The following is a 13,509-nucleotide window of genomic DNA, read 5'->3' as shown; positions in this document are numbered from 1 at the left end:
GGATGTGTTTTCAGCGGAGGTGGCCTGAGAGGGCTGCTGAGTTTGAGCTGTTAGTTAAGCCAAATACAACATTGCTGTTCCGATCCAAACTCCTGTTTATGCAGATCTGCAGGCTCTGAGGTGGATTGAACAAAAGTGTTGGGTTTCATCCCAGCTCTGCAATGAAAAGCTGCAGTAGTGTGGGTTGGATTTGAATAGCTCATTTGGCAGAGCTAGCCATACAGCATGCTGTTTTGCTTCACATACATATCAGAGAGATGAAATATTCGAATAACTACCTCAGTATCTGTTTGCCATGTGTTAAATAAATACCCAATTTGCAAAATTTGCAGTAATGGTGCATGAAAATTAGATGTACAGTTGCATGTACTTTTGACCCAAGGCTTGTCTGCCTGTTATAGAACAGGTCATTTAACTGGTAAATGCTATTAGTTAATCAGGCAGTTACGTGGGACCCATCACTCAGACATTGAGTGTGGAAAAACATGTTGTCACTCAACTTCTCAGCAGTTAGAGAAGCAGCTGTAGGCAAGTCCGTTGGTATGGAGTGGTTTATGCAAGTAAAACTGTTGGTGGTATTTACAGAGATGAAGTGTAAGAAAAATGCTTATTTGTTTTAGTACCTTTTTAAAGGGATGTATGTTTATTGTAGATGGGCAAATTACACACCTTGATGTTTTCCTTTTCTTTTTTATTTTATTTTTCAGGAAACAAAAATCAACTGCGTCCGGCTGGCAACAAAAGGTATGTGCGTGTCTCTCTCCTGCAAAGCACAATGCCAGTAACGTAAAAGCTGCAGTGGTGACACAATTTGATTACAGTTAGTAGTCAAAGAACAAACACCACTCTCTGCCCACCTCCTCTTGTTGTTTGTTTTTTTGTTTGGTTTATTTTTTTAAAGGAAGATTACAAAGGCAAAATGACAATTTCCAGAACCACTCTACTAGATGTGTGGACTGTTATTTTTTTGAAAGACAAGGTATCTGTCCCTGAGGTTTCTCCTTTCCCTTGTTCTGTTGACAGCTTTCCAGTCCTGAGGACTGTTCTTGCTATCAGCAGAACATCACTGAAAAAGCAACGTTAACTTCCTACGAAATTTGTTTTTTCCATAACTGTATAAAGCAGAAAAGAAGAGATCTCTCATAAGCCTAACATTGAGGACAGTGGGACACAGTTCTTGTATCACACCACTTTCATGGTATAATTCAACAAACTAGTACTGTACGTTCCTTATTTTCATTGCAGTTAGTTCAGAATAGACCGAACTGATAGGTCAAATAGACCAGAATGAGCAAACCCGAGACAAGTCCTGTTAAGATGCAGTGCTCCGATGACCAGGTTGCTTCACGAGGTGTAACTCTTGAGGGACCAATGGTGACAATGCCTGGGTTCCTTGGAGTTCAGAGTTGCTTTTAACAACTCTTCTAAGGACTTCAAAATTATCCCAGGGGCTCCTTTGCCAGCAGAGGTGTCAGAAACCAATTTACTTGTAACACAGAGGAGTAGCTGTAAAAAGACTTGCTCAATACGTGCTGTAGTCTCAAACTGAGCTGTAAGGGAAGGATCGGGTAATTGCCGTGGCTGTGCTACAGGTAGTTCTCAGTTTCCAAAACTTAGGGTTGCTGTCTTGTGCTCTCACTGCTCTGCTGTAATGTGAAATAACTGCATTACTGCCTGTGGAGTCTTCCAAGAGTTAAACTAAATTGGCAGGAACCCATGACTTTCCTGTTTCCTTTGAGGCACCATCCCATTTTTTCCATTCTTATCACTCCTTTCTGTCATGTGCAGTACCAGAAGCCGGTTACTTCCAGGTACTTTCTCCTGATCACCTCTGCATTTGCACTTACAGAGGAGTTGAGAGGGCTCAAAGCTGCCCCAGCTAACAGTTGCTGGATGGCAGAAGATGACTTTTTCCATCTTCTTACGGAGACATCCCCAGTCTGTTACAGAGCGCCACGTGCTGGGGTGGCAGGTGCTGCATGAAGTTCCCACCTGTGCAGCTGTTTCACCGCTGAGACCTGATACACGAGCTGGTGGGTCTGTAAGCAGTTGTGTCACCACTGAAAGCCAAGGAGGATGAGCCATTTCTCCCCTTTCTCCTTTTCATCTGTGAGAGCCACAGATGCTGCTGCTCCCCATATTCTCTTGTTGCTTTTCTTTTAAAAAGTTCCTCATAAAATCTTTATTTAATTCATTCCTCTGGGTTTACAAACATCTGTGTGTCTTAGTCTCCCCTCCTTCCCCCTGAGTTTTTCCAGCTGCTAGTGATGTGACCATTTCAAATTCTTTATTTTGGCTTTCTGGGGGTGGAAAGAGCTGGACTGGCGAGTCTGGGTGGAATGAGCATCCCCAGGATTTTCCCAGAATATGACTAGAGGTCTCTTCAAGAGATCATAGAAACTGTATTAATTCATTTTTGGAGACCTGTAGTTTCTCCCATTTCAGTTGTTCCATTTTCTGGAGTTGGTGGAAGAATGTTGTCATGCTAGCAGGAAAGGTATTTGCTCTGTAACTATTCAAATAAAAACCCACCAACTATACAGCTTGAAAAGTCCCATTCTTGCATGAGCTTTTGATTTGCTTTGTCTGATGTGGGTCCTTCAGAAGAGTGTCACATAAGTGTTTGACCTTGAATTGACTTCTGCAAACTGATTTAATCTTCATTTACCAGTTAGGTCACCAGGCAGAGTCCATAAGCTCCCCTCATTCTGTTGTTTCTGAATGTGGTCTCTTTTTGAAAAAGGATCTCTTACTAGTATTAATTTCATAAGAGATATAAAAGAGAGGGGTAGAGCTTGAGGGTGCCTAGAGCCACTGCTTTTTGGTGATCTTAGTTTTTAGGATTATTCTTGATTGACACAAATGGAGAAGGACAAGAAATGATGGTAGTTCTCGTGTTTATTCTCACTGTCTCAATGGATACGACTTTTGATTTATAGGCAGATATCTGATTTCTGTGCATGCGATGTGGAAATTCCTTTGGTGTTTGGTTTTTGGTTTTTTTTTCCTTTCTTATTTTTCTCTTGTCCTTGCTCTGTGAATTGCCATGTTGTATTTGTCAGTGCCTGACCATTAGCAAGGACACGGGAATATGCACAACTGTGGCTAATTTTATGCAGTTTTAGCTCTTCAAAGGTACAGTATTGCCTTGCAGCTCACCAGCAAGGTAGCATCACAAGTGGATTTGTAGTCTTGATAACATAACAGTATCTTCCATTGCTGGCATCTGTGAAGTATGAGCAGCTGAGCAATAGCTGAACAATGTGCTTCTGTGGTTTGCAGCTTTCCCATAGTTTCAGGTTTCCACATGTCATGAGGATGAATTCCCACCGTACGATAGCTCCGTATGAGTAGAAGGACTCAGACACTCCACATCCCAGCCCCTGAAGGGAGGTGTCGCAGCTGCACTCTGCTGTGTGGCGGTGGACAGAGATGCTCACGGATCTATAATTACACTGTGAACTGATCAAAGGCTGATGGCTGGGATGTTCTAGATGACCTACTGTGTCTGTGCTGTCTTCTGTCTACTCATTATATTGATTATCTTTAATGGCATTGCCCTGTATTCGCCTTTGTTTGCATTGTTCTCTTTCTGAGGATAGAATGAGCAAACCTGTAGAAAAAAAATCATCAGAGCTGCTAGTAGAGATACCACTGTGGTGTCTTTGGTAAGACTAAGGGGGGAAAAGAACCACTTTTTTGGAATCAAGCCTAATCTCAGCATTGACAACTTAAAAGTTCTGCTTTGAGTTGGTACCAGAGAAGAAGTAAATTTTGTTTTGATGCAAGAAAATAAATACATACTACTGGTGCCAGACTAAACATTCCTTTTAGGATATAGGCCTAAGTTTTCCATCCCTAGACATCTGACACTGCAGTAGCTCCGTTAACATCAGTGAAATGAGTTCTGATCTACACCAGTGACAGGAAGATTAGGATCCAGGCATGTTAAAGCAAGATGAGTATTGTCTTGAAGTACTGCATTAACAAGGGCACTAAATGTGAGTGTGGGAGTAATTAGCAGTAAAATGTATTAGGCAGTGTGTTACTGGGGGATTATAACACATCTTGGGTGTTGCTGCAGGGCACCTGTTCAGGCGCTGAGTAGCTTTAATTACTTGAGAGATGCATGAGGCTGTTCCACTGCTGCTACTTCAGCAGGCTGGGAGGCAATTCACTCTGTATGTCCCGTTGCCTCAAAACCAAGGCAATGGAAGTAGACAACTCTTTGAAAAGTGTTTCAGTCCATTAAAGAGAGTTTGGGAGTTTTCCCAGTTTTCTCTCCTCCCCTTTTAGCAAGAAATAGACTGTTCAGCTCGACCCTTTTTCAGTTCAGCTCAGCTTTGTGCAAGAGCTGCTTCCCACCTCTCCCGCCAGTATGCTCCTTGGTGTGGTTTGCTGCGTGCTGCTCCTGTTTTGATGAACTTGATTGCTGTGGCAGCAAGAAAGACCTCTCAGATCTTGTATATTGGGTTACTAACTGTCAGGGTGGGGTTTGGCATTCCAGAGCACTGGGTCATGACACCAGTGGTGCACCCTCCAGAGCAGAGCTGACAGATGCCCAGCTGGGTCAGCCCTGCTGAGCTCGTTGCCTCCCATCCAGTGGCTCCAGGGTAGGAGCTGGCTGATGCCGGTGGCGGGGACTCATTGTCAGCCTTTGCTGTGGTGACATTTGACAGTCCATCAGAAAGCTCGCTACATCTGCCCAGTCTGTGTAGCCATTTCACATTTTGCCAGCATGTTTTACATCCACAAGCGTTATTAACCTTTTGTATGTACATATGTATTTATTTTCAGATTCATTGCTCTCAGATTTCTTACCACTTCCAGCCATAAACATATCTCCCCGCGTGGGCTACTCCTCTTTTTTTACATTACCGGAGTAATGTCGTCTTTCACAGCATTAGTCACTCAGGTGCATATCATTAGCATAAAACACTCCTTAAAAAATAAGTTCCTAATTAAACCCCAATTTACCAGCTCTCTGCCATACAGTTTCTATTCAGACATTTATTTATTAGTTTTACCATTTGGTTGCCTTGATAGCATTTATTTTAATATGTCCCATTCTTTTTGAATTAACTGACTTGTTCTCCCTGTCTTAAAGCAACATATTTATATTGACACTTTATTAGAGAAAATTGTAACCTCTTACCAAGAAAGAGCGATTACCTCTTGTATTCTTAAAGTGCATTAAATTAATTTCACAGTGTAATTGAAACCAAGGCAGAGGGATCATTAATGGTTCCTTATCTCTCTATACTCATTTCTTCTTTCTTTAAAATGTAAGTTCTTGCAAATGAAGGAATGGAACTTTATAATCATTACGAGGTACATTTCCCTCCCCGCCCCCCCCCCCCCCCCCCCCCCCCCGTTTTTTTCTTCTTGTGCATGCTGCCTGGGAACAATTTTCCTTGTTCTTAGCATTAATAGGTAGGCAACAGGTGACCACAAGAAACCCGCCCAGCCTCTTGAGCACAGGTGATTATCAGTTCAGGAGAAGGAAAACTGTTCAAACTTGCAGAAGTCTGAGCAGCTTCATGACTTCTTGTTTTGTATTTGGTTTGCACAGGAAAAGACCTTTACGGTTCTGCTAACCCCAGGGCACAGGGGCGCTCCTTAACAGCACCCATGTTGCGCTGAAGGTGAGTGTATACCTGTGCAGAGGGCCACCTGAAGGACTCGGCACCACTCACATCTTCACAGCAGCACTTGAGCATGACTGAGGAGCCCCATGGATCCCTGGCTGGCCCTCTGCAGAGGCTGAATACCTCCCTTAGTATGCATGGAGATAATCTTGCAATTTTAAAATTAAAGTAACTACAGCATTTTCTGGGTCTGGTTATTATGCACATTCTTAGACAGCTGAGTCCTGCTGTTGAAGAAATGATGACAGGAGAGTGAAAACTTAATTCTGTAAGCCCCCTGTACAGAAGCTTCTGCTGGAGTTGGAGATGCTGCGGAACTGAGCCTCAGCAGCACCGTGTAGAGTCATTCACAGATCACTAGTAGGAAGGTTCAGGATTTCTCAAGAGTTTTGCAGTTTCCATCAGAATGAACTTGGAGGTTTGTGTCTCATAAATGTGCCTTATCATACATAACACTGAGAGCAGCACCATTATTTAACTCCAGAAAATTTAAATATACAGAGGAAATCCCATCAGCTTGTGGAAATAGTTTCTTCTGCTTTAGCCTGATGTGCATAGAATGACTTACTGGGATGTGACAGAGTAACTTGTGATTAATATGAAAGGGAGGGCAAAGGAGGGCTGGGTTTTTTCGGGTTTAAAATGGATTAAAATTTTATAGGAATATTCCTCTCCCATTGCTGCATGGTTATTACTGTCTAGCTATGACTTCCTCACCCAACAATTATTTCAACTACACATCAGGGCAGCTGTGATGATACAGGGGCAAAAAGGTGCTGGGATTACTGTGAAGTTCAAATGCTTTTAAGATTGAGAGAAATGGCCCTACTTTCTTGTAGTGCATCAGCACTGGAAGAAGGGAACTTCCTGGGAGAGGAGTGCTTAATGATCTTGAGACCTCAGTAATGAACCTGGCTCTGAAAGGTGACCGGTGAAATCGTGGCGGGGGAGACTGCAAGAAACCAATGGAACATGAAGAGGAAAAAAATTCCTACTGTTCACACACAGTTTTGCTGCACATGAGAACTATTCGCTTGATAGCTCTTGCTCACTCAAATTTGTTTAAGAGGGCTCTTTTGTTTTCTGAGATATATTCTGGTTTTGTAGAGAGACAACATCTTTTTTAAACAGATCTAATCCCACTTCAAATCTGTTTGTTATTGCATTTTGTCTTCTGATACACTGGAATGTTATTCCTTTGACAGGTTTGCTCTGTTTTGTGCTATTTATTTCAGAAGGGTTTATCACACATTTTAAGTTGAATGCATGAAAATATTTTTTTCTTTTCACTTGAACAAACATCTGCCTTCTAAAAGTTTTTTAACAGAATTTTTTGTATCACCATAATTAGTTGTTAATAACAGACACATTTAACATTATACTCTTACAAAAAAATATTCCTCACCGGGAAGACAAATCAAACTTCCTCACATGTGGATGCCCATTTAACCCAGTGAGCATCTTTATTTTCACTAAATTTGGTATCAAGACTTAGAGGGATTTCAAATGTCAGCTTTAGGGGCTTCCTTATCCCAGGGAGCTAATGAACCACCTTTGAATTAGTGAAGAACTTGGTGCAGACCTGGATGGGACCACAAGTGAACTGAGTTTGCTAACTTGAGCCCAGTTTCTAGAGAACATCGTCTGCTCTAGAGCTCTGCTGCGCTGCCAGACCCTGACCTTGGCTCCCAGTTAAAATAAGCAGTGGGAGGGCAGGGGTAGGAGAAGTTCAGTGTTTAAGGTAAATTTTGGGATGGGCTAGCAACAGTAGACCGTAAAAATATCAGCTCTATAATTCAAAGCATCCACTGCTAGGATACTCTGGGTAGCTTTGGAAAAGCAGAGTCTTCAAAAAAATCAGAATAAAGTTGATTATTGCTGCGTGAACCAAGTCCTCCTGGAATCATAGCAGGAAGGGTTTACCTGGAGTGCTGCAGAGGCTGCCGTGCCCTTTCAGCACCCGCGTGGTGTGAAAGGATGCTCTTGGCCTGGCTGGGGGGTTGTGCAATCACACGTTTGTTTGCAGATAAACCGGTAGCCAGGCAAAGGAGGTAAAAACAACCGAAAAAAGCACTAATCAGACATTACAGCCACAAGTGAAGGTCAAATCAGAAAGGATTTGTTTTGGGTTTGATTTTTTCAGTGTTAATGCAGAGCCCAATGGATGATTAGTCGTTTACAAAGGCTTTTTTTCCTCTCTTCTGCTTGAAGGTTTGCAGGAAGAACTGCCTGAATGTCCCCTGAAGCCTTCTGCACAGGGGTGAGAGCTGGGGCAGAGGAGGGGGCAGCTGTGGGCGCAGAAGCAGAAGGGCTGTTAGGTTTGAGAGGAGAGCAGTGCTCCGTGTTCCTAATGTCCTTACGCTTACAACCACTTCCTTGGGTAGTCAGTATTTCTCCTCTGTTTCTTGACATCTGGAGATGCTTTCTGCAGCGTAGCAGCCGCTGGCCAGGTGCTGTGGATCACTTAAAAAGTTTTTCATAAACAGATTATCATTGTCAATGTCCTTAAACAGCACTTCCAAAGGCATGACAAACCTGAGGCTGTTACAAATACCTTATGCCTCTGTTTCCTTAAACAGATTTTTCAATGAGCCAGTGTCCAGAAACAGGGTTGTTATTAATGCATTAGCTTCTCAGTTTCTTCCAGGAACTGGACATTTAAAAAACTATATGATAGCGTTAGTATATGTGACAATGTCACAAGAGAGGTAGGTGTGAAAGAAACTATTTCATAATACCACTGCAGAGGAAAAGAAGAATAATTTAAGACATGTCTGAAAGTGCTGCTTCAACTTGGCAAAGTACAGAAAGTTTCCCAGTATTTTATACAGCACACGTACAGCGTGTATACAGAGTCTCTAATGCATTGGCTGTATGACTCCCTTTTTCCTGTAAAATGGTGAGCATCCTCGGCACACTGCTCAGTCAACGTGGGAGTGAAATCTTACTGGGCACAGCATTTGTAGGCCACTGTGGTACCTCAAGCACCTTTGAACAGCTGGGCTCAAAAGGTGGCCTTTAGTATTCATTGTAATCCCCACCTCTGCACTTTGCTCACTGGTTTTGTAGTTTCTGCAGCTGGTGTGGCTGTGGATTTTTAATGATAGCCATGATGTGAGCAGAGCAACTGCTCAGAGGGGACCGGCTGGTGCAAAGGTTAATTAGTTTTTGTTTGCAGGGTGCAACAAGTCTATTATACAACCATAGCATTGTCAGGCACAGTAAAATTTTTGCCTGTATCAGTCAAAAGGTGGATCTCCCTGTCTATGTTTAAGACCATACACAAATTGTCACCTCTGTAAATTTGAACTTGTCATAATGGCAATTTTACTTGTTTTCCATTTTTATAATTTCGAGTTAGTTTCTAAATAGCTTTGCAAAAGTGGAGAGTTAAAATGGATACATCCTATCACCCTCTGAGCCACCGCATCAGTTGTAGGCATCACAACAGCTGCTCTTTATCTGAGCTCTTCTTTCAAGTAAATGTAATAACCTTTCTCATTCTTGGGAGCCATATATCTGCCTTTAGCACAAATTAAGTGCTTCTGTTCTGGAGAGAGAGAAAGAAAAGCAGGAGGAGAAAAGCAAAGCCTTTGTGGTGGATTTGCCTGGAATCTCCAAAATCAATTATTCTCTTAGTGCTATTTTTTAATTCTCATTCAGTTTAGTAATGCTAATCTTGATTCCTCGCTGTGTGTTTATGCTCATCCTCCTACAGATTCAACCTGTATGCCTGATAATCCCTCATATAAATTCTGGTCTGTCTTTCTCTCCAGGACTGCTTTGTTTTGCTGTGCTCTCTGCTTAGAATATGGCTGAAAGCTTGTGGCTCTCATCACTCTTTCCATTTCTTGTGAGCTTTTTTCACAAGACGAGAATGTCTCATTGTTGTCTTAAGCCTGCGCTATTTGCAGTCCTCAATAACTGGAGGCGGAAGATTGGTGTAGTGATGTTATCTGTAGGGATACTGTTGGTGGTATTCAATTTTTTAATAAATTACAACAAAGAAATAGCCAAAGTGGAATCTGTCTTTCAGATTTCATGAGCTATTCCGCTTTGGCTTACAACACAGAGAAGCGCTGGCATCGTGCACAGCTTTTTATAGTCCCAGTGCTCTGGTATATGCTGCTGAAGGTTGCAAACTAGTCTGTCTTCTACAACCTGTGTGTGCAGCCAGCTGACGCTGAGGGCATCGCTGGGTAGTGCTGGCTAACAGGTATTCTGCATCAAGGTGTAAATCGGTGCCCTGCCACCTTTACCTCATCATTATCATTCTTACAGGTACTTGTTTGCCCTTGCGTTTCCATATTGGAGACTACGTTTCAGAGATACAGATATAATCAGGATCTGAAAGCATAAGGGAAAACATTTCTACATGCAGAGAGGCTTTAATCATTTGTAGGCTATTCGCATAAAAAGCACCATTAAAAAAGAAAAAAAAAAAGAAAAGGAAATCATGTTTACAAGTGATTTGAGAATAACTGTCTTTTGAAAATAAGCCTCTAGGTCTGTTAGGGAATTTTGCATTCAGCATGCTGCCTGGCCACTATGTGCTACAAAGAAATTACACCGATTGAGCAGCTCATTTTAACTCATAATGACTTTGAACCCATTATTTTTCATTAATTTTTCTGGCTTAAATAATGCTTTAAAGTAATTTTTCTAAATGTTTTTTGTTTCAAGAGTGACTTTCTATCTGAAGAATTGTATTTTTAGGTGTTACAAATTGGAAACCAGACCTAACCTTTGCCAGACTGACCTGTCGCCTTCCAGGGTCTTTGCTGTCATCTGGCTGTGGCCAAACCTCCCATTGCTTGCGTTGCTTCTCTCATGTTGTCCCTCTCTCATTTACACTTGCACTGCCTTTTTCTTGCCCCTGGCTATTTACCCAGCTGTCCCTAGAGCCATTTTGTTTGCTTTCTCTTCTCCTCCTGTTGTAGTATGGGATGCTTCTCTCTCCTGTGCGGCAGCGCGGCTACTGACGCTACCACTGCCATCGCAGGACTTTGTTCTTTACGCCTCGCCAGTTGGAAATCTCACACAAATACCTGCCTTTTCCTTCTGCCTACGGCTCTTTCGGATTCTTTTTTTCCTGTCAGTTACATTTTTTAATGCAATATTGTAATTGCTGCTTAAAATAAAGAATGTTTGTGAAATAGGCTTTAGAGAAGAAACTTCTATTATCAGTTCTTCAGTGTGCCAGCGCCACAGAGAAGGTCGCTTTATATCTGGTGGCTTATTGTTATAAAACAACATATCTGTGCATATCTTCCGCTTGCTGCCATTGCTGTTTCTCCATCTGGGTCTCCTGTCCCCCCATCCCCATCTGTGAGACTTTGTATTGTCTGATGGAATCGTCACAGGGTATCAGTCCAGAAATGTCAGTCCTTGGCTCTGCTGCTGGGTGCCTGTGATGCCAAAGGCATATCCTTAATCCTTTCAGATCTATAAAGAAAATAACAGTTTATTACTTACCTTGCGCGAGCATTAGGAGGATTTAGAATACATATGAATATCACTCTAGGAGTGCGTAGTGCTACATATGAACGCTTGCCGGTAAGTGGATGATTTTTCACTTTCTTAGCATTTTGGGAAGGTTCTCCTCCTCCTTTGTGGTTATGACTTGCAACAATTAAGTTTAGGTTTTTGTAATCACTTGCAAACCATTTTCCAGCTTAAAGTAGCTAAACATGTCATCTCTCTTTCTTTGTGGACAGAAACACTTTCAGCTTAAGAAACGTACTGAAACATTTTACTCTGGAATACAAATGGCAGCCCTCTGTTCGGATATTAATTTTGAATTTCAAAATTTATGTCCTTAAGCAGTCAGCCCTGCAGAGCCAGCTTTAATCATGATCTGAAGCAAAGGGGAATTTAAAAAGTTGAAAGCCACAAGGAGCTGGCAAGATGTGAAACCATCCTGCCAGTAGTTGCACCTGTCTGAACTAGTCTGAGATTTTTTCATTATCTGTGAATCCATGGCAGGATAACCAGTTTAGGCCTTAATCAAAACCTTAATTAAACAATTGATGACTGATGAACCATAAACCTGACCTCTCATGGGCTGATGAGGTGGATTGACTCTGGGAAAGAGCCCATTTGCCCCTGCTCTGCTCTCTTTGCATCTCTGAAGCATCACCAGAATGGTATCCGCTGTGACTGTGCTGCTTGTAACATGTTCCATCTCACTGCAAGATGCTGCATCTCTGGGAATTTTGAAAGAGGTGGAAGAAAAAAGAAAATTAGGTTGGTAGGAAAGGGCTGAAACCTTGAAACAGCTACGAATGTAAAATGTAGTGCTGGGTGAATACCAATGCCTGTGAAAGTCAGCTTCATGCCACTGATCAAGGTTCTGGGACAGTGCGGTTTTTGCACGGTCCATAAATGTGTATCTCTGAAAGTAGTAGCCTGGTCTAGTAGGTAATGCACAGACCTGGAGTCCAGGGACCTACGGGCTTCACTCTTCTGGCACTGTCTTCTATCATTTGCCTTCCTTATTAAGAAAGTAAGCTCATGGCACAAAATTGTCTTACTTCATGTTAGTACAGTGTGAAGGGGTCCTGACCTGAGTGGGAGCTCTGGATTCCACTGAAATACAAACAGTAATAACAGTGGTGACCTGTTCTGTATCCTATTATTCCAGTATTGAGTTTCAGCTGCAAGGAACAATTTATTCCCGGAAATGTGGTGGAAGTAACCACTAGAAAATACGGTTATAGTTCCCCGCCCCCCCCCCCCCCACCACCTTTTTTAATGCCAACAGTATATAAACATTGTTTTTCAGAAAGAAAAGCGTGGCCCCTCAAGTACAATGGTGCAGAGCTTTCAAAGTGTATTTAAAGACATTTGTATGAGATGGCCATCTGAGCAGTTTTTATGGGCTTGTGTGCTCAGAGGATTTCAGATCTTCCTGAATGTCCTTAAATGAGAGAAACAAAACTGAATTCTAAAAAGGCATTAGTGTCAGGAGCAGCAGAAGTCATCTTCTGCAAGTACAGTAACAGCTCACAGACCTCCTCCTGCCAGAATAAAATAGGCTTGGCTTACCTACAGGTGGTGGTGTGCAGGTGGGGGTACAAACAACCTTAGCAGATGTAGGCATCTACAAGGAAGATACACCAGAATGGCAGGAAAACAGTGGACTTTTGCAGTAATGTTTCACTGCAAATCTTTAAGAATCTGAGACCCAGGAATTTACTGACACTGTCATATTATCAATTCCTAGGAGCTATTAGCTGAGACAACTTACAAATGGTTGGACTAGTAGCCTAAAGGAATTGTTGGCCTTTGCCAAGATAGATAGAAAGAGTTACACAGAAGATTCAAGTGAATCAGTCACCACAGTGTGTAGGTGTCAGGACAGATAATAAGCCTTTATTATTCTCTTTCTAGAACTGCAGTAGTCTACAATGGGATGAGAAATATCAAATAAAAATACACTGACCACACATTGCCTGTAGTAACAAGCAACAGCCTGGCAAAAGCAAACCGACCTAGTGGATTAGAAGATGGAGTTGACAGCACTTTTTTTTTTTTTTTTCTTTTTTTTCTTTTTTTTTTCTGTGGCTTACAATTCATGAGCATGTTCAGATCATACAAAGACGTGGGGCATCTGACTGTGCTGTTTGTGGTAGAAAACTGTTCTCCAGCACCTGTTATTCAGGGTCATAAGAGTAACTGCAACTCAAGTGAGGGATAATTTGGAGTACTTCTGAGTTTCACTTCAAACAAACAGAGATTTAGCAATTTTCAGGGAAAAAATTGTACCTTTATCATTCACTTTGTAGTGTAAGAGTGTCAGGATTGCCTGTATGATGGTATATAGCTCACCTCTTGGACAGACTTGCTTCAAGACTGTAAG

At 42.0% G+C, this 13,509-nt stretch overlaps 1 protein-coding gene across 2 annotated transcripts in view; it reads left to right on the top strand.

Moving 5' to 3' along the window:
• Nucleotides 1-13,509, top strand: part of PTPRT (protein tyrosine phosphatase receptor type T) — a 454,289-nt gene that overhangs the window by 366,558 nt on the left and 74,222 nt on the right. For both annotated transcript variants that reach the window (XM_037402826.1, XM_037402825.1), the window contains exon 13: nt 708-744. In XM_037402826.1, the coding sequence (XP_037258723.1) occupies nt 708-744 (37 nt within the window). The remainder of the gene's footprint in view (nt 1-707; nt 745-13,509) is intronic.

This window comes from Falco rusticolus, chromosome 10 (genome assembly GCF_015220075.1).
Source record: "Falco rusticolus isolate bFalRus1 chromosome 10, bFalRus1.pri, whole genome shotgun sequence".
In the NCBI taxonomy this organism is placed as follows: Eukaryota; Metazoa; Chordata; class Aves; order Falconiformes; family Falconidae; genus Falco; species Falco rusticolus.
Note: the sequence above shows the minus strand (reverse complement) of the source record. Positions and strands in the feature narration are given on the sequence as shown.